Consider the following 26,854-nt stretch of genomic DNA (forward strand, 5'->3'; position numbering starts at 1 on the left):
TATGGTTTGTAACGTTGTTGAGGCATGTAGGGTCCATAATGATTTGTCATAAACTACTGAAAAACAAATAACGCTTGAAAAATTAAAAAAAAATCAACGTCGCTAACGCAATTTGTAAATTTTTTTCGCTCAATTTGAAAAACCCCTTATTTAATCCCTCATTACCCTCATTTCAATCGAATCTATTACCAAGCTACACCCGATGTATAATTACATTAACGTATACAGACAAGTTCATCTTTTTAAACGTTTTAAAAATGTTTAAAAACTCGTTTTCAAATTACGTGAAAATTACGGTCGCAAAACATTTTTTCAGACCTTTTCCGATGCTGTTCCCTGCGAGTCAAAAATGAAACAGGAATCCGAATCTAAACCTACGACTATCGCAGATTTACGATACTAAAATTCTAAAAAACCTACTTATTATAGGGGAGGGAAAGGAATCCTTCAAGATAGAATACAAATTTCTTTTATCATCGCGAGTGTCGATCTCCTAAGTTACGTCGATGCGGGAATCGACCGATTAAATAGTCCCTTCATCGATACAGTTACTGATGATACTCTGCCGATAAACTGCCACCGGTAACTCGACCGATAAACCCGGTCGATCAATTTTAACCGACCGATCGTCCGGAAGAATGATTTCCCATAATAATTATCCGGAAATTGCGCTTTCCAATTTTTAGAATCGTTCAGATTTATTATTTTAAAAATGTTATATTTTATTGCCCTAATCGATTAATACACATGTTTTCAATATTTTTCTATTTTTTTGAATTTAAAATAATTTTCGACATAATTGATATCGAACGTATTTGTACCGAGACGTTTTCGTTAGCGATTCAATGTTTCATAATTTAACGAGAAATTTTCAGCTTGAAACGGAGACTCGGTGTATTTATTTAAATTTTACGAGCTAATAACAAGCCGTAAAACAGAAATAAATTCGATTTTGCACTTGATATAGCGATTTATATAAATTGTAATAAAAGAATGAGGTAATAGAAATTCGTTCGTAGCGAAACGTTTTTCGATATTTTATTTATAATCGACACAGATAAGAAAACGATAGACTTCAGCCTACTGTCGTCACTAGATAGTACGTCGGTAGCCGCCGATAGAGATTTTAAATAAAATCTATTTTAAAAATGATTTATGGTATTATATGAAAATCTAATGATCTTTTGTATTTGTTTCAGAGTGCCACATCACAAAGTAAGCATGCGGCAAGGTTTTTACGACTTGCGATGGCGTCAATTATGGATATACTAAAAATCAAGCCGTTCGTAGAAGTGACCGTCGGACAACTGCTTTGGGGATATGAAGACCCGCTATTAAAACTAGCTAAAGATGTTGTCCCGAAGGAACAGAAACTTCCGTATGAAGAATTCGGACTAATGTACGGGGTAAGTTGTGGAGTCACGCTTTCATTACGCCGACCAAAATTTTACGATAAGTAAAAATTATAAAACTACATTATCTTTTAATATGGCTTGACGTTTTTATGCTAATCGAAACGATCGTTTATCGTTCCGATGACGATATAAAGATATGAACGACGAGATGAAGATATTTAAACGAGAAATCATACCTATTTAGGAACTGAAATAAATCTAATATTTTCTACTTACAAGAAGAATTCTATTTAATTTTATACATCCGAACTCGGTAATACTAATGCGGGTTGGATTCGAATAAGAAATTACAAACCGAACTAAATCTCTACTTCCTTACTCTGAGCCACTACGATCGAATCGGCCAATATAAAACTAATGAACAGAGTTACGACTTTGTATTATAGTTATTTTTAGCTCCTGTACTACGCCGACTGATTAAAATTCATTATTTGAAAGATAGAGCTGCCTGGCTCACCCGCCATTGAAGATGCATACGGCTGAAGATGAAAATATAAGGTGTTTGATGCAACGTGCGATTGGATCCGATATCAACTACAATAAGAACTAACATTAATTCGCTACAAACTATATAATCTTAGAAAGGTAAAAGAACTGAAATTTTTATAGAACGCTTATTAATTTAATTAGTGTAAAATTAAAAAAAAAAAAAAAAAAAAAAAAAAAAAAAAAAAAAAAACTTTTTTTCTGTGTATAGAATTTTGCTGTCTATAGAAAACTGCGGTTAAAAGAACTAACTAGACGTTTGGAAAACTAACTATAACGAACTGCAGTTACGGTTTCATAAATTCAGAGAAAAATTATTAGCTTCTAATACACCTCCAATATTTCAAATAGAGGTATTTCAAGTATAAGAAGAAATGAAATAAATCCGACGAGAAAGACAAATTTAATACACCGGTTAACATAGACACTGTAGTTAGACGCAGACAGCATGAGGGTAATCCTCGAGGTGGATAACCGTGTACTGTCGTAGTTAAATGTTCGATGCCCATCGCTATCCTACATAACAGTCTTTATAATTTTGTACAGGAAGCCTTTTTTTCTGATAAAAATTTTAACTGATCCGGGCGAACTCAGAACCTCATACATCAGGATTCAGATCTATTTCTATAAAAAAATTTGTGAATTTTTTCAATCCGACTAACAAATAATTGTTTCTGTTTAAAAGTATTTAATTCGGCAGATACTGAGCGGTGCAGAGACAAAACAAAAAACAGAATGTTAATATTCGAATTATAAACACGCAATAAAAAATGTATAATTATGACGAATGTAAGAAACTCTCGCATGCGATCTCTTAACGATCTTACTGAACGCTGTTATAAGCGATTCGGTGTGGTCAAGTGACCGATAAAACCAGTTCTGTTGATAGAAAAAGCTTCACGACAAAACTAACGATAGAAATAAATCTGCGAACAAACAACTCTAATAAATACTAATACTAGTACTACGTGTTTAATTGCAACAAAACATTAGGGTTTACAGTGACACGACATAAAATTTCAAAAATGAATTTTAATTATCTCCCGATCGATTATCCTACCTCCTGATGAAGGCCATATTATTCAATAAATTTCTTTGTTTAAGATTCCTTAAGTTTACATTTTGCTTCATTAAACTATATGACCCTTCCATAATTTTTTCTAAAAAAATAACGATTTTTGTCTGTTTACTTATTCGGGTAATTGTTTAGAAACTTTCTGAAGTTTCTAAATTATTTTTACGATTCGCTCAATTAGTTATCCTTTCGTCTTTGCTTAAAATTCAATAAGGCTTTTGCATTATTGGGTTGATTTATAAGACTTTTTGAACCGGGATGTAGGTTATTTCACGCTTCATGTATATGTTTTACGCTTGATGTTAATATTATGCATAAGTTTTTTTTAATTTTATGATTATTTTTTAATACGAAAGTAATGGGATTTATGCAATTAAACTTACTGTTTAATCGAATGTCGAGGAACAAAAACAAATTTATGATAATTGATAATTCTTAATACGATTGTTTACTATTAACAAAAATTAATCGGTGTACGCATCAGACATCTTGTAAAGTTCCAGTTTTTATATGGAGCAGAATTTTTTATTCCAGTAATCAAATTACATAACTAAATATTTTTCTTATTTATTGAATCGACTGGATAATTATAAGTATTGGTAGTATAAAAAAATACTCGAATACCCTTCATAATAACATGTACAATTAATTAATAATTTATTCACATTTTATTAAATATTCATGACACTTGAAGGTCTGTAGAACTTTTTATTAACCATAAAAAAGCGACAATCCATCATTTTTAATATTTCTATTATTCGATTTTATTACTTCTTTTGTTTTCGTTATGGCCTCCCAAGGAGCCGTAACAGTTTAATTTCCTTCTCTTCTCTTATTTCCTTATCTTCCAGTATTTTTTCATCTTTTCGCTATGCGTTTTTTCCTTTCCTCGGACCACTTTGTTCCAGTTCTCTGGAACAAAGTTTATTTATTTATTTTTTTAATATAATTAAAAAATTATTTTTGCTGACGATTATAAAATACACATCCTAAAACCTGATTGATACACAACATCTAGTGTCACTCGGGGGATATCATTCTGGAAATTGAAAGTTGTGAATGTCGATAGTTATAACCACTTTAATTAAATCACTTCCCTTAAATCACACTAGTTAAACGGTGCCGAGTGCGTTTTCATTGCATGTAGTCGCATTAGCCGCAGATAATTTTAGCGGTCGATCCCGATTACAAATAAGTAAAATTTTACTTTAAGATTAACCCGTTATTTATAGTTACATCAAAATAGTTTTTAGTTAAGCATAAGTAGCTTTCACTGATTTTTTGTTTTATCTCTAATCAGTTTGTACATATATCTTAAAAGAGTTTAGAGGCCCTGCTCTGACCGATAAGTACATAATTACCTTTTAGTTCAGCTACCGGATCGGAAATAGTCTCTAGTTGAATTTGTACACCCCCATTATCCATAGGCATAGTCTACAGAAACAACACCAAACAGACTAATGAAAATCCTCATTCACATCTTGTGGAATTATCCTATGACATACGAAACATTCAGCCAAACCATTGCAGTTTTTGATCGGTAAAATGTGTTTAAAATATAGTCAAAAGGTACATGAAAATCAAACTGTTCTGATTAGTTCAACTTTGTGTTTTTGCATTTTGTTTTTTACATTGTTTGATTGCGTTGAAAACTAGTCATTTATTATTAAAAGAGAAAAGTTTTTACTTATATCTTGATCATTTGTGGTCTCAACTACAGAAAATAGCTTTAAATAATAAACAAAAAGGGTCCACCTCTCAACAAATTTGAACAGCATGAAATATAAAAATACAGAAACATTCAGCACCAGTGTACCGAATTCAGTAAACATGCTTCATAATAAATGCAAATCTGTATCGCACTTAAATTTGTATATGATTCAACAACAGTCTTTGTAGGAACTACTACGTGACACCAAAACACCAGTTTGTCACCGATGAAGATTGAAAGGGTTTTGAAATCAGTATGAAGTTCCATGCAGTTCGATAAATTTTCAAACAAAACTAGTTGTTTTTCTATCTGATATAACTTACAGCAAAATCTTCATACTTTTATGATTATTTCTTGGTATTAATGGTCATCAATTATTAAATCTTATGACCTACACTATTATATGTAAATTTGTTTCATATCAAGATATTAACACAAGTATTTTCTTTATAAACTTGTATAAGGTCAAAAACGTTTTCCTAACTTTCCCTTACATTATATATTACAAAAATCAGATTACTCAAAAGTAAATTTACTAACCCACCTACATAAACTCAAATTTACATTGTATTTCTGGATGAGATAGGAATCTGCACAATTCAAGTTCAATAAAAATTTCTACCCGATGGAATTTTATCTACAGTACATTCTTAATGATAAAATTGAAATATATTTTTTATTGAGTTCAGTTATTGCAATTTTGATTTTATCGCCATTAAATACTAATTACAATTTTCTGTATGGATCAATGTCATAATTATTCTACAGAAAATGTTTGAATAACAAATTTCACTTCAAGGGAAAAATTTATTCTAAGCCTGCTTTCATCACTCTAAATGAAGTTTCTTTAGAGACTAACTGTAAAAGCAGTAACTGTTAGAATACCACCAGATTTACAGCCATTTTTTGGACTAAATGTTAGATGTTTGTTGTTGTCTGTTGTGATGTATTCAAAAATTTTATGTAATTTAAATCATGTTTGTTCATTCAGAATTTCATTTATATTTTAGTAAGTTTGTATATTTTGGGTGCATCTAGACACATTGAACGGTCATAAAAACAACATTCTACATAAACAAACAATTACTTTCTTTGAATTCACCATGAACAACAAAGATCATTCAAAATCTATCCAAACACTGGTCCTAAATATTCAACGCTCTCAACAGCAGTCTCTGAAGAAGCTCAATTTAGAGTGAAAACTAACTCAAACAATGTTTTTATAACTTTTATTTTAAATTAGACATATTGTAATAGATTTAAAAATAGTTTTAAATTTTTTAACATGACATCTCACGTAAACGGTGTATATTTTAACTGTATATATATTATATAACCAACTCTACATCACAAACGATAATTAAATTATCATACTCTACGGTATATAATTGTTCTTCAACAGTGATTAATGTAATAGTAATAACATTCTGTTTTAAAGAACTGTTGCTTTGTAATTTTTATGATTAATGTTTTAATTTAACGAGAAGAAAACCAAATGAAATGACAAAACAAAGGAAATATACCAGCATATAAAAAGATTAAAGTAACAAATATGTAAATTCTTAGAGCAAAAATATTCTGTTTTTGTAATAATTAATACTGTTTATCTTATTTTCAAATCAACAGCAAAATTATCTATTATTTAATTGTTTTTTATTACCTCATTATTTATCATTATTCCTTAATTGGACACAATAATTGATTTCTGTCCCCTATTAAATATCATCATATAATCATTTCTTTTGTAATTACTCTTAAACGCTTTGTCATTTAAATACAGTAATTACTACTTGACTTAATTGTGATAGCAGTTTATTAGTACTCAATAAATATTTATATGGCACTTAATTGTCACATATTGTGAGTAAAGAGACATAAGAGGAATAATTCATCCTGTCAAACAATTTTTATAATAATAACGTAATCTAATTTCATTTTTTTATCTGCTCAGATATCTCAGTTGTTTATGATCATCTTAGCTACTAACTTTTATTTCATTGTTACTTATTTTTTAACATATTCTGTTCCAATATACTTTAATAGATTAGTAACTGTCTTCTAGAACAAACTGTAAAAGACGTATCTGTACATTATCACTCTTTTTATCTGGACCAGCAGAATTTAATGCTGTATAAATCAAAATTAGAAAAAAGTCTTAATTTTTTAGTTAAGTGTAATAAAACAAAACATAGTGTTATTTAATTTTATAATCTTTACATCACACCTCTGACTACAAATTTAAAAATTTAAACCAAAAAAAAAATACTCATTGTTAAACCATTTTGAATGATTTTTATCCTCATTTCAGTTTATCCATCTTCAGACTACTCCCTAATTTCAAACCTTCTTCCTAGCAGAGATAAATTGACTTTGTAACTGCACAGAGGCATTCTTTACCTTCTATGAGATGGTTATGTCATTTCAAACCGAATAAAACCTGGTTAATCATTGATTAAAACAGTAAAACTATAACCTCAATAAATAACTAAGGAAGCATTTCATAGTATAAAGATAATAGGAGTTTCAAAAAGAGTGAATCCTAAAAATGACAGTGCAGTACTTAACTTATGTACAGGTAGATTTTGATGTAACTATTTAGCATCATTGTATTCGGGGTTAAAAATAATCTTATCATGCCCTAAATTAAATTCAGTTACCGACGAGTCGTGTCAGTAATGTTATTTTTCAAGATGTTAACACGTGTTTATTGTAGACTTATTTCTGAACAGATCTTTCAGAAGTATACAGACAAGATGAATCAGAATTTCTGTGGCCTGCTGTTCCTAATAAGTCAGCGATGTCTTATTCTAAGTGATATTAATTATTTTCATGATCTGAACATTTTTGTTAGTTTAGTTTTTAAAACATCACAAAAAAATAGAACAAAAATACATTATAAAAATTTAGGTTGCATTTTTTAAAAATATTTTATTTTCATAATACTTATATGTATTCAAAAGAAATTATATGATATCTATCTCATGACCAGCATGCCGGTCATAACACAAGATAAATTATACGTACTACTTATATTATATTTTCAGAAAAATGGTACCGCCAAGGATATAGTAACAGTTTTTACTGGTGCCGGTGACATAACTCGGTACGGTTTAGTTGATACATTCAATGGAAAGACCCACATGAGCCACTGGACAACTGAAAAATGTAACAGAGTAATGGGAAGTGATGGATCCATATTTCCTCCTCATATCTCAAAAGAGGATACAATCTACATTTATGACAAAGATATCTGCAGGCTCCTCCCTTTGATGTAAGTATTAATAATGATTTAGGTTAAATATTTACAACATAAATATAAATCCACAGTTTCTTTTTAATTATAATTATGTGCTGAGATATTCAAATTAATTTCTCTATAAAGCAACACCTAAAAGTGTTGTAAAAAGCGAAACAAAAAACCCACTGCAAGTGCAATTTCTATACAGTTCAAGGAGTTTAGCACTTAGGACCCTTCCCATAACCAAGAAAAAGCAATTAAATAAAACTTATAACAAACTCAATTACTAAGATGAAAATATTATGATTAGATAAATACTATTATTATTACATTTAGAATACGAGCAGTTCTGAAATATAGAATTAAGTCAGCCTGGATTCTTCTAATCAGACTGAATACTTCTAATTCTGATTTTCTTGATTATCATAAGCTAAAGAGTCCAGAAAATATTCCATATTTGTCTGGTGTGAATTCTTTAAAATACTCATTGAAAATTCTGTATCCCTTTATGAAAATTAAAAAATTTTTAATCTTATTTTGCAGTATTCAATGTGGTTTACCTTAATATCTCTGAATATTTGTTCTGCATTTTCAGTTATAATGTAAAAGACCTAATAAAATGATGATTCTATATGCTTCCCATAACACAGAGGATATACTGAAGAGATATACTAGATGAGGAAAAATCAATCGATTCCTTGCCCCTTCAGAAGATGTTGCTGGTTTGAGTAAAATTTAATTATACTTCATCTTATTAGATCACTGTAGATCATGTCATTAGACCTATGATCCTTAGATCACCCAGGATGACATTCATAATTTTTTACAATGGATTTTAAATCCAATATATTTCTGTTTTTATTTATAAACTATGTATTTTAAATCATTTTATAAGATAAAAAACTACTTCTTAATTTCAGATATGAAATAACTACCTCAGTAAGCAGACCACTTTGTGAAAACTTTATAATACATAAATATTTTTTTTGCAGAAATTGCATTTTGAAAACTCTATCTGAACGATCTCAACAAATTTTCACTTAATCAAAATTTCCTTCAGTTCCTCTCCATGACTTAAGAATAAATTTCCTATTAGTTTTATTCCATGTGTTTTTGAAATTCTCACCGTTCAATAAATATAAACTGATATAGCTATCGAGTAAACTCCATACTCCCTGCTTATAATCTGTTCTTTCAGTAACACTTATTATTAAATTTTATTAAGAACTTCCACCTTCAATTGAAACCGATTACAAAATGTCTGTTACATTTAAACTACAGATATGTAATGTTGGTGTAAAATATTTCTGCTTCTGGCTTGCTGCCAACTAATAGTCCCTCTTTGATATTGGCTATATTTCTTCTTGGATAAATTAATTTGTGAAGTGTAAATAAAAACAGATGGTCAAAGATTTATCTGTAAATTTCTGAATATAAATATGTTTTACACAAAACATTCCACCAAATTTTTAATAAAGAAATGCAAGTCATTAATAAGAAATGCAAGTCAGGTAATGTGAGTAGTGGTATCAGGTATATTTTCATAACTCCTTCCTTATTAATTTATGGGGATTAAAATTTACCCAAGTAATACGAAAACACAGTAATATCTTTCATAAAGATAAAAAAATGGTTAGGCAGCATTAATTCTAGATTAAAGCCAATACTATTTATTTGTTTTTGTGATTCTATATCCTTTTTGGCAATTTCAACTGGCTTCAGCAACATAAATAAAATCATGTGCATTCAAAGTGATGCAATAGAAGTGATACACACAGGTTTAGTTTAAGATTTCCTATTTACTGACTTGTATTGTATTAAATTTTTTTAAGTCAAATAAGCCACAGTAGTTATCAATTTTTAACTTACAATCTACCTTCAGTAAAAAAATTACAAAATAATGCTGATGATAATTTTGAGAAAATCAGGCTTCAAAGAAAACAAACTCAAGATTTTCTTGGGAAAATTGGATTGACACAAACAGTTTACAAGCAGGAGTGAACATATTAATGGAGACTATGCATGAAATCTGCTTTGAATAGAATTGTTAATAGTACTTCATAGCAGCATTGCTAAATTTCAGACAACTATTTGGAGTATAAATATTATAAATTATATCGTTTACCTACAATCTACATAGATTGTCTTTATGTTAAAGTTTATTTTTTTTTTTATTTTCTTTGATCCTTTTTTGCGGTTTACGCAGGATATAAATGAAGTTATAAATTTAAGATACACTAACTTTTGTGTGCTAGTTGCAGAAAATATTAACAACTATGATAAGGAGCATTCTTTGACTTGCTGATTGCATCTTATCATACAAATATTATCATCTGTTGTCTGACTTGAGGCAGGTCCTTTGCACTATGCCTGTTTCTCAAAATGCTTGGAACTTAGAGGTTTGAAAGTTATGAAGACATCAGACATGTTTTAAGAGATGTTTAACGTCATTGGCAGAAATTTTTTTAAAGCTGGAATAAAGAAGCTAATAAAATTGTACAAACAACAATAAGTCAATGATGACAAGATAGAAAAATCGTATTTATGTGATTTACGTATATATTATGATCTTTTAATCCTTTGTTATAATACATTTTCCTCATAGTTTTGGTTTTATTTAAAAAATAAATTTACTTAAAAATCACTCCTTGCATTTACAAAAAAAAACATTTAGAGTCAATTACCTATTATGTATTTTTCAGATAGCACTCAGTGCTTATTATCACCATTTTGAATGTATTTCATAACTGCCAGGAGGGTGTTTGGCACGATAATAAATCACATATCTTGCAATTTCAATCTGGTTTTACCAATAAGATCTCAGAATGGCATCTAATAATAAAACTAAAGATAACAGCCATTAGTCAAAGTGATGATCCAATAAACTAATTCTTGTAGATCAGAGAAGTTAAATCAGTTCAGGCGCAGTTTCCATTCAACTGTTAACTACAAGCCATTACAGTTGATATTCTTTTTATCAGGAACAGCCTTAGTATTCAATGCCTTACAAAAAAGATGAAATTAGAAAATAACTTTCATTACCATGTGGAATCAGAGACTTTTTCTCCCTAAGTGGTTAATCTAGACCGCATTAAATTTGTTATTGCAATCAATTTGTTAAATTAAACTTGTTTCTTAATTATATATTTCAGATTCCAGAAAGAAGTTATAACAGATGGTGGCGTACCAGGATACAGATTTACTCCTCCTCTTGATGTCTTCTCTGATATTGAGCATAATCCAGAAAATGAATGCTTCTGTCCTTCAGGACCACCCTGTGCACCACATGGACTCTTCAACGTCTCTCTCTGCCAATATGGTTAACTGAAATATTTTACTATTATGATACTCTTTTCTAACTGCTAGTCTATAATTTAATCAAAATAACTTTTATTCTTTAAAAAATTAAAAAACAGAGTTCAAAAAGATTTTCATAAAGCCTCCAATTCCAGGCTTTCAGAACTGTTTTGAAGTACAATATGAAAAAATTGCATATGCTTACAGAATCTGAACTTTTTAGAACACAAACTAATCATACTTTCTTTCAATCTGAGCACAGCACACACATTGATGACAGGAACTAACGAAATATAGTAGCAGTTGTGTCAGCAGAGTGTGGTATCAAAATTTTTCTTATATCATTAGTCATTTTTTATCTTTTTTAAACCATTATTCTATATTTCCATTAACTAGGATCCTACTTATGTAGGAATGTTTGCTATTATAACATAAAATAATAATCTAATAATTACATCAGAGAGTGTAAAAATGCTCCAAAATCATGTGGCTTACAGTATAATAAATTATAAATGTACAAACTAATTATAAAGTCCAATTACATTTATAGCTTTTTTGAATGTTTTTTTATAAAAAAAAAACTATAAAAAATGATTCAACTAATAAATTTAATGCAGAACGTAAAAGATCATTAAACAACTGTTCAGAATTAATTAAAAATAAAGATACTTATATCAACAATCCTTCTTCACTCACAGAGATACTAAAATTTTTTAGAGTATAAAATTCTTTAAGAGAACTCATTACCAATCAGATCATGGCTGACAACAAAATATTTAAATTTCAACCCACAATTTTACAATTAATTTAAATCTTAAAAAAACACAAATAATATAAAAAATGGCATCGATGTGGTTAAAAAAAAATAAAAATAAATAACAATGATATTATTTTTAAATAATTTAATTACCAAACTGCTTTTATAAATGATTCCTGTGGTAATGCATAATGATACTTTTATTGTAAATATTAACTCACTTTTTAATCAGTTTATTCTTTTTTCTAAAACAGTTCCACAAAAAGAAGGATATCTGTCAAAGAGTATTGTTTAGTCAATTTTCTTTATGTTTTTAAACTAAAAGTAATTAAAAAAAAAACAAAGAAAATAGTACAACTTCATTTTAAAAATCTGACCATTGAAAGTAAGATAACTCCATCTCAATGCTTTCTTTATTTATACTTTAAATGTCATTTTAGAATCAAAATACAGTAGAACATTATTGTAATGTATCTGTGTAAATGAGTAAACTTTGGGTTTGAATTATTGTAAGTAAAAATTGGTTCAAGCTAAATAATGTACAGCTAACATTATAAAGCAAACTTCTATTTTTCAATTATTTATTTTTCTAATTAAATGAACCAACTTCAAAGACCAATATAATGTACCTGCCTTAAATCAGAGAAAAATAGAACTTTTCTGTGGGAGAAATTATAGATAATACGATCCAGATCTGTGTATGTTGTTAAGTACATTCATTACTGTCATATAAAAAAGAAGAACATTTAAACAACAGTTCTGCCATACTTTTACGATCTTTATTAATCTTACAAAACATCCAACTTATCAGAAAGCTATCTACAAGTCCTTTCTAAAAAAATTACTGGTTCTACCTATATGAAAATTAGACATCACCCGACTTTATAATAAGATATCTGTTCTTTGAAAATCTAAATCGTCAAGAGCAGTTTTACAGCTGCAAAAGTTAATATGTTTTAGAAAACATATATAACTACATATTTCAGAAAACAAATGCCTGATAATTTTTTGTATCATTCACAAATTGCTTCTCAAGTACTAAAATTTTGAATATAATACTTTTACATGCAGTATAAAGATCAGGCTAATGTTTTATGCATTATAATTTTTTAGTTACAAAGAATAATATTTACAATTATTTACTTGATTCTAAAACTGACTACAGAAAATCTGTAAATGAAACTTTACAATTCGAGTTCTATCATACATTTTCCGTTTATTTGAAACATTTGCCTGTAACTTTTTTATAGTTGTAAACATTGTACTCAGATATCTATATAGCACATGTGCAAGAAAACTGAATTTTTCACAAAAATTTAGAAACCTTTCATTAACACAGGCAAATATTTCTTGCTTATAATAAAATTTGTCTGCTTCTTTTTTACTAGCTCAGTCTTTGTTAAATTACCATCCTATGAACATCTGATCAATACACATTACAAAAGCATCAATTCTTATTATTCTTATGATCAGGAAAGGTAATATTAATTTCTTTCACTTATTAATTTTCTTGCGAGTTATATATTTATATGAATTTTCTTTTTCAGATTCACCTGTTATGTTATCATTCCCACACTTTTACTTAGCAGATCCTAAATTAATAGAAGCTGTAGAGGGAATTAGTCCACCTGAAGCTGAAAAACATGAACTTTTTATCGATATCCAACCAGTAAGTGCAATCCTGACTGACTTCTAGAGAATGTGAAAAATTTTTTATTGATTATAATTATTTTAAAAATATTCACTACTTATTTACAAAAATAATTGCTTTTGTTAGTATAAAATTTTGTTATTATTGCTAGTTAAAAAAGAATGTTTCAATTGTGATCAACTCTAGTTATCTATTCAGCAATTCAATATGTTAGCTTCATAAGTGATAACAGATCAACAGGGTTTTTTTTATTATTAATCATTCATTCACTATTTTAAGATCCATCTCTGCAGCTTTGTAAGATTAATTTTATTTAAATTACATAATTTTTTTTATGTTATGAAGTATTTGTAATACTGGAACCTATAAAAATTTCTGAATTAGATAAGTCATAATAAAAGAACCAGGACAAACTAGTTAGCTTCTTTTCAATGAAAAGCATCTAGAATTGCAGGAATACCGTGTTGATGATTGATTATCACTTTCTGAATCAGAAATGCAAAAGTTCCTGATTCAGAATATCTGAAAGTATTTCATTATTAGTAAGGTGACATTTACTAGTCACTGATATTTCTGTGGTATGTTGATACAAACATCTATGAAATCATTTACACATGAACTGGTCAGATAAATTAAAAAAATGAGTTGCAGAGCAGGACCTCATTATAGTATCATGTTATCTCTGACATTTAAAAATACATTATTCATACCTAAGATGTTTTGGAAAAGTTATGAAGGAAGCTACCCATTTTTATTTTTGGTATTAATGAATCATGTTCAGAAGTTATTTTAATTATACTAAAATAAATTCTAGATGATAAAATATTCAACATTGGTATATTTAATTATTGATAATGGAAAAATCTTATTTAATAGATCGATCATCCCTATACTTCTTGTATTTGTACGCATGATATGTTATTTTTTCTTTTAATAATGTGTTTATTAAAAGTTTAATCGTAGACAAAAATAAATAACAAAATAAAAAATTAAATGGTTACGATGGTAGCAGTACGTAGCTTGCATGCATGCTTATACACAGGATAATATTGCATTGTCTCTGTTACCAGTGTTGTATATACAGAGCACAATGATTTCTATTCAGGGGATATGTACAACCACCAATACAAGAATATATTGGCTGATACTTCAGCAGGCTGCCAACACAAAATTGGCTACAAGAGGTTAAAACTTGAACATCATCACAGGAGAAGCACATGAAACTCAGCTTTTACTGAAACAACAGCCACCTCGGTCACTTGTCATCCACATATATGAAATAGACTCCCTGGACAAGACTGCTCACAGTCGATTCCCCAACATTCCCAACTGCCTGGAAGGCAGTTGCAGTCTAGGCAATCCCCAAGGTACACATTAACCAAATGAGAGGACAACAAAAGGGGAAGGGACAATCAAACCAAGTAAGGACTCTCTCAGGTTAGGATAATTTATCTTGTCACATAGATAAATGAAACAAAAGCTATTTCACTGAAGCCTAAAAGAGCTTGGAGGCATCTAGTCAGCAAGAATGAATATGGAGATGATCAAGATTCTATAAATATTATTTGTAAAATTTAATTTTTCACTAAACTTTTTTTTCCTGTTTAGCCTTCAGGAATGATCATCAGGTATTACTTCAGAGGATGATATGTGTGAGCGTAGTCTTGTACAGCCTCAGGTCAACCATTTCTGAGATGTGTGGTTAATTGAAACCCAACCACCAAAGAACATCGGTACCCATGATCTAGTATTCAAATTCTCACTAAAATGAACTATCATAAACTTTTCTCTAATCATTTTACAAACAGGAATTTTAAATGTTACAGTAGATAATACAAACAATTTAATACTGTATTATGTTGTGTTTTAGACAATGGGAACGTCTTTGAGAGCTCGTGCAAGAATACAAATCAACCTTGCTGTAAGTCAAGTTGTTGATATCAAACAGGTAGCAACTTTCCCGGATATTGTTTTCCCCATCATGTGGTTTGAAGATGTAAGTATTATTACACTACATAATAATTATTTATACATAAATTACAAGAGTACTCGAGACCTGACTTTATCCAATTGTCATTTCAGACTCTAGTTGAACCTTTTATATAATCCCTAGATAATCAGATTGCCCAACAGACAAAGCTGCTACCACACCAGGATCCAACAAGGAAATAGCTACTCCACCCTCTCTGTCTTTCCAGCAATGAAGGTGGAGCTAGCTGATGCGGGATGAAACAAACTCCCATAGACCAATCTGGTGAAGATAAATCAAACAGGTTGAAATAAAGGATTCCTATCAACTTTCACAGGGTTATGTAAACTCCTTGGAATTGTAGTAGTTAGTTAACTACTACAATTCCTTTCTTCAGACCTAAAATGATAATGATTATTATAAGAAATGGAGTACATAAATCACTGCCATATCGTATTCCAGCACTGATAAACTGTTTTCATAGTTTCATGAGAAAATGAAATTACTGCGAAGGATCTTCTGTTATTCATTTTGGCATGATAAATAAAAAGACAAGAAATCCATCCAATATTTTTTTTAATGAATTTTCATTTATTTTCAATTCTATTTCTCTTTTTTTAATGAATTTTCCATTTTCATTTAACATGCTTACAAAGTTTTATTTTGGGTATTAATGATATTTTGTCCTGGAAATCGCACACAGAAAGTTTAGTAAAAATATTAAATACACCAATTTTATTTTGATTATCTAATATATTCTTATTGCATATTAAATCAGTATATATTCACATCTGAATTAAGCTACTATGATTATTTGGAAAACTTTCAATATACCAAAGCAATTTTTAAAATCTAGAAAAGAGTAGACAGAATCATTGGAAAACCGAAATATGGAATTTTTTAAACAGATTTAAAAAAATTATAAACTATCTTCACTTATAAATTTCAAATGCTTTTTTATTTTTATATGCTTAATTAAAAATGTTCAATATGCAATTAATAGTAAAACATACATTCCATGCTCCACATAAAAAAAAAGTTATTCTATAATACCCCATTCTTAAAAACCATTTTTGAGGACTTTATTATGCAAGATTAAAATTTTATAATTTAGCTGAATGCAAAGAAAGCTATAAACTTTAATAAAATGCATTCTTCAACATACAGTATTTATTGCTTTTATTATGTGAATGATTACATAACAGAAGCTCAGTAGTGTCAGCTTATGAAAGCAATGGCTTGTAGGTTGCAAGGACAACTTTCTCTAATTCTCATGATATTGTTTTGTTTTTATTACAGTTATTGTTTAGTTTTTTAATGGTTTTTTTCATTATATTATGTTTACTGTAAGTAATTAATCTAAATAATGACAAGTTATTAGAATTTTCTTTCAAATTTATAAACTGCTGACAGCAGTAGCAAATTAACATAAACTGGTACAGTCAGAATAATACCACAATTTTGTTATCTATGTATTTTTGATCAGAAAAAGGCTAGATCTGAATAAAAGGATCTTAGGAATACTATGGATCTACAGTAGAACCAATCTGGCTATAAGGATGATAATGGAAAAAAAACATCAATATGATTCTTTGAGGTGTACATAAGGCCACATATTTTACCTCTCATCTTTAATATATATTCAGAACAAGTCTTCAGGGAAGCACTTGATAACACAGGTCAGAATTTTGAATAAAGAGTGAATAAATAAAATCAAATGTGCTGATAATGTGGTAATTTCTGCAGACAGCCTTGATGGTTTACAAGCACTAATAACTGACAGCAGTGCAAGGTATGGTCTAGAAATTAACATATGTAAAAACAAAATGAAGGTCATCAGCAAAAATGGCACTCTATCATAACCTGTTTTGTAGGTATGAATGTTCAGATGGTGATTGCCTATATCTTGGCACTACAATTAATGTCTGAAGAGATTATTCACATGAGATAAAATGCAGAATAGAGAAAACTAGGACTGTCTTTATCAAGATGGCTAAATTATTTAGGTCATGACTGAAATTTTGGACATAAAGTAAGAAAGCTACACTGCTGTCTTCTCAGTTCTCTTTTATAGGGTCGAATCTTGAATCTTGGACCTTGACATAGGTAACTGATAAAAAAACTAGAAGTGTTTGAAATCCAGCTTTAGTGCAGGGTTATGACAGTTTCCTAGACAAAAAGAATTACAAATAATTAGATCTTGAATAGAATGAATAAGGAGATAGAAATGATAAATATCACCAAATTAAAAAAAACCTCAGTACTTAAAAGATATAATGTGTAATAACAACAGATACCGTCTTCTACAACTCATACTGCAGGGAAGGTACTCAGAAAAAGAATATTGAAGTTACAAAAAGTTAAGAATTGGTTCTCCAAATCTACAACTGAACTTTTCAGAGCAGCAGTCAACAAAGTGAGAATAGCCCAGATGACTGCTAACATCTGAACCAGACATCTGCAGTGGACTGCAAGATGGTGTACGGTTTTCTGATGAGTGAAGAATGTGTTGCCTTTGCATAAAAGTATGAAACAATCTGTACAGAGATGCCAGTATAATTCCTATGTAGTTTTCATCCTGTAATATGTGTATATCTTTGAAGAATTTTAAAAACATTTCAGTCACGAGGCCCAATTATTATTTCATACAACCTTAAATTTTTCAGGCTGTTACTCCTTGATGTTTTAGGGGTGAAACAGACATATAAGTTGATACAAGTTAGCATCTTACTCGAGACAAAATAGCTGAATTTTCCTACAACACTAAACAAGTGATTAGCAGAAAATAAACGGTATAAGGAAATTATAAAACATTAGCTATGAATAGCCATTAAAAAGAATTATATAGACAAAATACAATTAAAAATCTGTGTATGTTTTTTTTTTTTATTAACAAACTGAATTTAAGAACAGTATTAAATCATAAAGGAAAAACTGTAATAGGCTGTAAATTATAAAACAAATAGCACGGTAGAAGTATTTAATATTGACAAATATATGTTGTACTAATATCTGTAATTTGATGCTGATGAAGTAATTACTGAAAAGTATTGATACAAGTTTTTATCACAATTAACCTGTATTTGGTGGTTGTGATATAAATTTTATAATAAAAATTAATCACTCTTTTTTTCTCAGGGCATTGATGGACTGCCAACAGAGGTAACAAATCTAATGAATATTGCTACAACAATTCCTCCGGTAGCTCGTGCAGCCCTACTTCATGCACTTTTTATCACAGGTGCTCTTCTCCTAGTACTAGCAGTATTCTGTCTTGTCCGTAATTCTGGCCGACAAGAAACACTAAGCCTTGAAGGAACTGCACATTTTGCTACAAATGATGAAAAGAACAAGAAAATGAAAACCCAAAATGGACACAGCAATGGAAAAGCATTAGAAACAAGAACTAATCCAGCTTTTATGGATGACAATACCTCATAATATACTGACAGTATATGTTATTATTATGATTCTTTTACTTGCTCCAATATCCAAAAATACATAATCATTATTTGTCTTTCTTTAATATCCAAATGACAATGAGAAAATTTTATTTTTTAATTTTGACCATCTAGAAATCGTTCCTGTTGGTGGATTGTATTATTTACTCCAGTGTAATAATAATGATAATATTATAAAAAAGTCCTCACATCATCACACAAGACCGAGTGAGATGCAATCTTTTATTTTTTGTACAGGAAATATTGAGTTGTGATTTTAAATGTATGTATATAAATATATATATATCAGGTAAACTTCTGCTAATGGTGAAGTTTTTATGATATTTTAGTGAAATTATGTTAATGAATTAATTATCAATTTAAATATTATATATATTTTTTTAAAAAAGAACATAATTTTCAAATTTTATATATATATATTTGTGATATGTATAGACATGCAGCCACTTGATAATTAGATTACTTTTTATTCTAATATTAAAAAAAACAATGATTGTATATGAGTTAAAACATTTATTGTTGCACGATTCTGAAAACATCATTTTAACTTTTCTTACATTTTGAAGACTAATTAAAGTCTAAAAAGTTAAATTATGCAGTTTCTGTATTCCACACTGAGAATCTTCGTCCACTCTTCAACAAACAGTTTTTTTTATGATCTCTGTATAGGATCTTCCAACTGATCAATATCAATAACATCTATGACCTCATTTAAATGAAAATGAACAATTATGTATTATTTTGCATAAGTTGTACATATAAACAAAACTGCTAAAAGTTTTTTTAGTGCATTGCACTGAGCCCAGCATTAAAATTATTTAAATTTTACGAACAAATGAAAGATTTTACAAAAATATTAGGTTTTTGAAAATGTTTTTAACTAAGGGTCTGTTAGTTTTTAACTAAGTTCTCTTGCTACCTTAGCTAACACCCTCCATAAAGTACCTCATTTCTTGTTACAATGTTTAAAATATTTTCTTTAAATACACTGCAGTTCAGAAATTATAAAACTTTTTTTTTTAATTTTAAATTACATAAAACTACAAAAATAAAAATGTAATATTAATCAGTATCTTGTTAAATAATACCTAAAAACAAATTAAACAGACAGACTCTATGCTGGCCATAGTGAAGTTACTTTGTTTTTAGTTTAATTATGAAGAACTATTTTTTTTTTAATTTCAGTCTAAAATAATTTTTTTTAAAAAGTTTTCTAGAATAAACTTACCAAATTACTTCTAAGAGATTGAGGAAATTCTAAAACTGAGGATTAAAATTTCAGAACAATTTGTTTCAAAACATGAAATTTTGTGGTTTGTTGTTTATCTGTAACTTTTTCAATTTACATATGAAAAGTAACCTTATTGATCGAATTATATTTACATTTCATGAAAATCAATATTAACAGGTTATTATTTATAATGCTCATCTAAACAATTAAGTTGATTAAGGAGATAATTATTTATTCGATTAATTTAATTGTAATTAAAAATCAATAAATAAGCTAAGCATAAATAATAAATAAATCATATTTTATCTATTTTCAATATATTTATTTATACAGTTTTATGGCTAATTTTAAAATAAAACAATAAAAAGATTACTTCGTTCCAAAATCTATATATATATATATATATATATATATATGCATGTATGTGTGTGTTTCTAATGCAATAATCATTAAGTCAGTTTAAATGTAATTTTGTTATCAAAAATGAATACTGAAGATTCCTGATTTACAAATCAGTGTAATGCTCTCTTGATGTCATCTGCTACAGTTAGGAACCTCTGTATTATGAACATAAAGCATTTTATGATAAACATTATAATTAAAGATGTCCTTGATTTTTAAGGAAAATAAAATTTTCAACCATCATCGTTTCAATATTTTAAATAATTTTTCATCAGAGGGTAATACCAATATTGTTCTCAACTCTAAAAAATATTTTAAAGCATGTTACAGCTTCATATAAGATCAACGGTAAATTTTAAATCTATTTTCACTATTCATTAAAAGAATAATAAACCACAAAGACTTGTTGGACAGATAAAAGCATAAACCTCATCATTTTCATGATGCTACTGTTATCATGTCGATACACACATGTTGTATACTTATCTCCTAAAAATTCTGCATGACTGTAACCTAAGATATAAAAGATTGCAGTTTTTTAGAAATGATAATTATGATATCACCTTCTTTCTTTTATACGCTATAAAATATCTACATTAAAAGAGCACAGAGTAATAAAGTATACTCACCATACAATGTTTTTTACTTTATGAATATGTTCTCTCTTTTAATCACAGTGATTACTCACTTGTACATACATGTTCCTCTTTAACCATGACAGTATGGCATCTTACATATGGTATGTTTTCTTCATGAATATTATGTATTTAGTATGATGAGTCTATGCACATAAAATTTGTAATCTGATTAATATTTTATTAGAACAGAAAAGGTTTTAAAGAAAAATTAGAAAATTATCATTCAACATGTAGTCAAAACTAATGCACGTTGAAAAGTTTAATTTAACAACAAAGTAATGGAAAAAGAAAATGTTAAAAACATTTACATATCCATGTTATGCAAATATATATATATATATATATATATATATATATATATATATATATACATTTAAAGATGTAAAGTATCCAGAACTTTCTGTCAATAGCTGCATTTAGTGTCCGTCAGTGGATTATTTATTAATAAACATTGAGATTTTAATAGAATTTACTTCAAAAATAAATAAACCTGTTAACTCCTTTAAATTTAATATAGAATAAGAAAAGAAAAAAGACACTTAAAGTGAAATCAAACTTACTGACTTCATTGTCATCAGTATTTGGGAGATGAGGAAGGCAAATTGTACAAAGATAAATGAAAAATTACAATTACATGAGAAACAATCACTACTGCTACTTTTTCCTACAAGCAACATCAGTTAAATAAAATTAACACTACAGTGTTGCTAATAGAAACCAAATGAAGATGTACTAACACATAAAAAACTAAATTAATCTAAAATAAATTTTATAAAAATACATAAACATGTTTACTCTTTCTGAAACATTTACATTATCAGCATATCATCCTTTGGTGGGCTCTTTGTACTATTGATTCCATTTAACTTTCTTATTTTCAGTCACCATCCTCTTGTAGCTATTATGTTCTTCTGACTCTTGTAACTATTTACTTTCCTTTTATGATAAAGAACCTGACACTATGAACCATTTCAATTCTGTGCAAAATATAACCAATTTTTTTTCTTCTATCAATATATATGAACTTTATCTTCTTATTCTGTCTTTTCAGCAATATATATATATTTGATTGTTACTTCATTATTCTCAACTTTACTAATACACACAAAGACCCATGTTTTACATCCATTTTACCTTGATTTTTTTATCCCAACTTCTTTCTTCACAAACCATTTAACAAATTTTACAGCACACTAATGAAACAAATTCATGTGTATGTATGTATGTGAGTGTGCATGAATAAGTGTGTATGTTTATGCATGCAAGTATTTTTTTTTTTAATAGAAAATATGTATATAAATTAAAGTAATATTAATGATATATATACGTGTATGTATAAAATTAGGTGAATTAAACTGGTTGCTCAAATAGGGACATGTTTGGTTATATAAATATAAGGTAAGAATATTCAACAGCTGAAAGTAATTTCAAAATGCATTTTATTGTTCACCCAAAAATACACATCATTTTATATATGGGTTGAGTTGTAAAAAATGAACACAGAGTAAAAATTGTCATTTTTACTCTAAATTTTTAACATGTTTGACCATTTATTATTTTGTGTATGAATGAGTTTTTCCATGTGTGTATGTGTGTGTGTATGTTGTATGTGTGTCCATACACATGTGCATGGACATCCACACGTGTATAATTTTTAGATAAAATAGTTGTACATTAAACTGTTTGACATGTCAATTTTAAAATGTTAAGTAAGATTAAGAATATTTAATATATAAAATATCTAAGATTATAAAATAAAAATTATCTTATAATAATTATATCTTTTGATTGAACTGTGCAAGTTCTGACTGTAGGACTGTATTTAATCTTTAATCAGCTAGTTAAATGTTTTATGTATATTAAATCAAAATAAATTTAAATTAAGGGAAATAATAATCATACTGATATTATTATGATTATTATTATTAATAATAACAGTAATGTAGATCTGATTTCATAAGAATATCTAGTAAAGCTATTTCATACTGCTTTACATTAAAAATGTCAATATGATTATATTTTTAAGTGACAAAAAATTATGTTCTTTTATACATTTATATAGTGTAGTAATTGTTAAAAATACTATTATTTTACCTTAAAGTTAAAAAAAATGTTGTTGATTGTATATTCTTTTAAATAAATCTAAAGTATAAAATTTATGGATATGTTTATTATAGCCAAATCATGCTTACTTTTAAGTTTAAGAAACAACCAAAGGAAGAAAAATCCAAGTACAGTACAATAACAGGAAGGTTTATGAAAATAGGAGAAGGAGGAGGCTGTCCCAGGTTAGGCTTTTTATGACAGAACACCCTACTGAAGAAGGGATCAAAGATAAGGGAAAAGAGTACATGGGGACAATTTAGCAGCAGAGAGACAAACAAGATAAACAACCCGTCCCGAATGAATGCTTCAAGACCTCCTTATTACAACACAGTAGTTTGTAATCAAATAAAATACATAACACTTCACTCAGCAATGATTCATCTATTAGGACAGTACCACTTACGCAATTTTTGTAATATAATAAATTTTTACCAATTTAGTTTTATATCTCTTAAAACATAATATTTTGTATGTTAGCAAATAAAAATGTATATGCAAGACTCAAAACCTGTTTACAAAAAATTAGAAGACCAAAGAATGCATTTACATGGGCATTCAGTTATTAAGAAATCATCGATAGATACAAGATTAATAAATATAAACATAAATGTGAAAAAACCTAAAATGAATATAGAATGTTGACAAAAAACAATTACAATAATAAATAAATACCTAATGCTTATGAAACACTACAAAAAGACTATTTCTACATTTATTTAAAAATTGTTATCTACTAACAATTATATTGATGTCTGCATTTACTTTAAAATTTCAACTTTTTATGAAAACTTTCTGAGCATTTTCTAATTACACTGAACAAAATTTACTTTTTTGTTTGTTACAAGGATGTTAATAGCTCAATCATAGTATATTTTTGATGCTGACTTCAAATTTGTCAGTAGTCTCTTTCTTTTTTGTAATTATCATTTTTTTTTGTAAGAAAAAAGGAGGTAGTATAACAAAATTATGTTTACAATTTGTACATGCCTAAATCTGCTTGTTTTGTATTTTCCGATATAGTTGCTATAGGTACATCAGTTTTAAGATTCCAGCAGTAGTCAGCTGGCATTCTTGGGTTCAATTTTCCATAGTGGATATTTCCTAGTGAAAGCATTCTTCATGTTTATCACTCAAAGTTCCAAGATTGGTAGAGAAAAAATCTAGATGAGAATCTAAGTAGATGTTTAGTAACATATTTCATCTAAGTGAGTTGTAGTTTTTAAAAAGCTAGTTATAAGTTCTTTGTAATTATCTGCCTTATGATTTCCAAAGAAGTTGTTTACAACCTTTTCAAAAGATTTCCATGCAGGAACCTTAGTCATTTAAACTACTTTCATACTCAATATCATTCTTTAGTTTTCATTTTTTTTTATGTTTAAGCTCCAGGACCACCATTAGATATTGCTCCAGAGAATGAGATGAATGATTGGCAGCATGTGTAAAAATGCCATGCCTAACCGGGATTCAAACTGGGACCTCTGGATGAAAGGCCAAGATAGTTTTCACATTTGCAGTCCAACAAATATACCTTCCTTTGTCTTAGCATCACTTATATAACGGAACTTGTTTTTTAGAGAATGAAATCCACTCTCATCATTATCCATTGCTTTAATGAAATTTTTCATTAAACCTAGCTTAATGTGTAGCGGCAGAATTCCATGTGCAGTGCTGAACTGACAATGTTCTTCTCTGCTACAGTCAATGTTTCTCTTTTTGTCCATTCTTTTTTAACATAATGATTTTTCCTATCTTTGGTGGCCACTTACACAAGAAGTAACAAAATTTAATATACCCAAGTTGTAAACCAAGTAACAGTGCTATCACTTTCAGGTTTCCACAAAAGTTTTCTCATAGAATCATATCCAGCACAAGTTCAATATTTTGATATAACTTCTTCATGAGAGGTGCATAAACTAAAGGGATTGATAAGACATTATTTCCAACATGAAGGACTTTCAAACTATGCTTTGAAGAGTCTATAAAAAAAACACCATCCATTAGGATGTTGCCATGTCTCAAAGTTTCTAGTAAGGATTCCAAATCATTACAGTAAAAAACGAAATCCTTAAACTAGAAGAAGAAACGTTCTAATTCACACTGCCTGTCATGGAAAGTACTTATTCTAATAGTGTGTTGTAAAAGATTCTATACTTTCAATCATGATGCGAGAATTTCTGCTTGATTCTTGGATAAATTTGGATCATGAACAAGATCATTTAATTCTGACTGATTAAACAAATGTGATTAAACATTTATGCTCTAAAAAGCCTGGATCTCACTTTGTCCATCATTGATAAATCTGCACAACCTTCAACATCAATAGCTTCATCTTCATCTAATTCCCATGTTTTTGGTGTACTGGAATTGGAAACTGTAGATTGTGAGGCTCTGGTCTTATAGCGTAGGTAATATCAAAATATTTAACAGTATGTTTAGTCTTAGCTGTTGTCCCCGATATTTTCATTGTGCAAAAATAGCAGTCCGTGAAATGATCCTTCAGTTCTTTCCAAACCATTTGAACTGAAAATGTCATGTGGCAAGATCCATTCAACCAAACAGTCAACAGTGTTACTTATGAATTCTAGCAAATATGAGGAGCCCAGGAGCTGCTGTGATTACCTACTTAACATCCAAAATATAGTCTATATGATTTGTTTATTATATTTTTCCTCTGAGATTGTTATCACACTGTAGCAGAATCTGTCTAGATGGTTAATGCAACTGTGTGACATTTTTATTAAAATGTTCACTGCAGTACACTCACAAATACATATTACAAAACTTTACTGCAAACACTTTATACCACGTTAATGTAATATATGAGTACACACTGACTTTACAGGGAAAAATAAAATCACAAATCGATAGGAAAAGTAGCCCTACCACTAAATGTTACAGACACAACACTTGACTGATGTAGTTGAAATTTTTTTTAGCTAATATGATACATTATTTATTGTTTATAGTATTACAGCACTGAGTCACCAAAAAAATTCACATACACTGCACAATGGGCAACATAATCACATTTAGAAAAAAATGACATGAATCATAAATGTATAATTTTTTATAGTTTTAATTATTGTGTGAATAATAATAATAATAATACTTATTTTTCATGGCTTTTTATCAACCCAAATAAATTATACTTTATTTTTAAACTTAACCGTTGCAATAAATAAATAAATGATTTATTGTACTTGTATTATTCATGCATGTGTACTTGCTGGAAAATAGGAAAGACAATTTCAAAACACTTGCGGCCAATAGGAAAATCCTGACTTCATATTCAGAATCAGCACCCTAAGATACAAAAGATTCAGCAAGTATTGACCATGTAACAAAACCATTGTTGATCAGTGTTATTATTTTAATTTTAACAATCAGGTAGCATAGCTCTTTCTTTGTGTAAGCCAT

The 26,854-nt window shown here is 28.6% G+C and overlaps 1 protein-coding gene across 5 annotated transcripts in view; it reads left to right on the top strand.

The window, feature by feature from the left end:
- Nucleotides 1–23,490, top strand: part of emp (epithelial membrane protein) — a 236,494-nt gene extending 213,004 nt beyond the window's left edge. For all 5 annotated transcript variants that reach the window (XM_075363163.1, XM_075363164.1, XM_075363159.1 and 2 more), the window contains 6 exons: nucleotides 1,200–1,406; nucleotides 7,732–7,958; nucleotides 11,078–11,244; nucleotides 13,527–13,648; nucleotides 15,501–15,626; nucleotides 18,738–23,490. In XM_075363163.1, coding sequence (XP_075219278.1) covers nucleotides 1,200–1,406; nucleotides 7,732–7,958; nucleotides 11,078–11,244; nucleotides 13,527–13,648; nucleotides 15,501–15,626; nucleotides 18,738–19,040 — 1,152 coding nt within the window. In that variant the 3' untranslated portion in view covers nucleotides 19,041–23,490. The remainder of the gene's footprint in view (nucleotides 1–1,199; nucleotides 1,407–7,731; nucleotides 7,959–11,077; nucleotides 11,245–13,526; nucleotides 13,649–15,500; nucleotides 15,627–18,737) is intronic.
- Nucleotides 23,491–26,854: the final 3,364 nt, after the last annotated feature.

This window comes from Lycorma delicatula, chromosome 4 (genome assembly GCF_047948215.1).
Source record: "Lycorma delicatula isolate Av1 chromosome 4, ASM4794821v1, whole genome shotgun sequence".
NCBI classification, from domain to species: domain Eukaryota; kingdom Metazoa; phylum Arthropoda; class Insecta; order Hemiptera; family Fulgoridae; genus Lycorma; species Lycorma delicatula.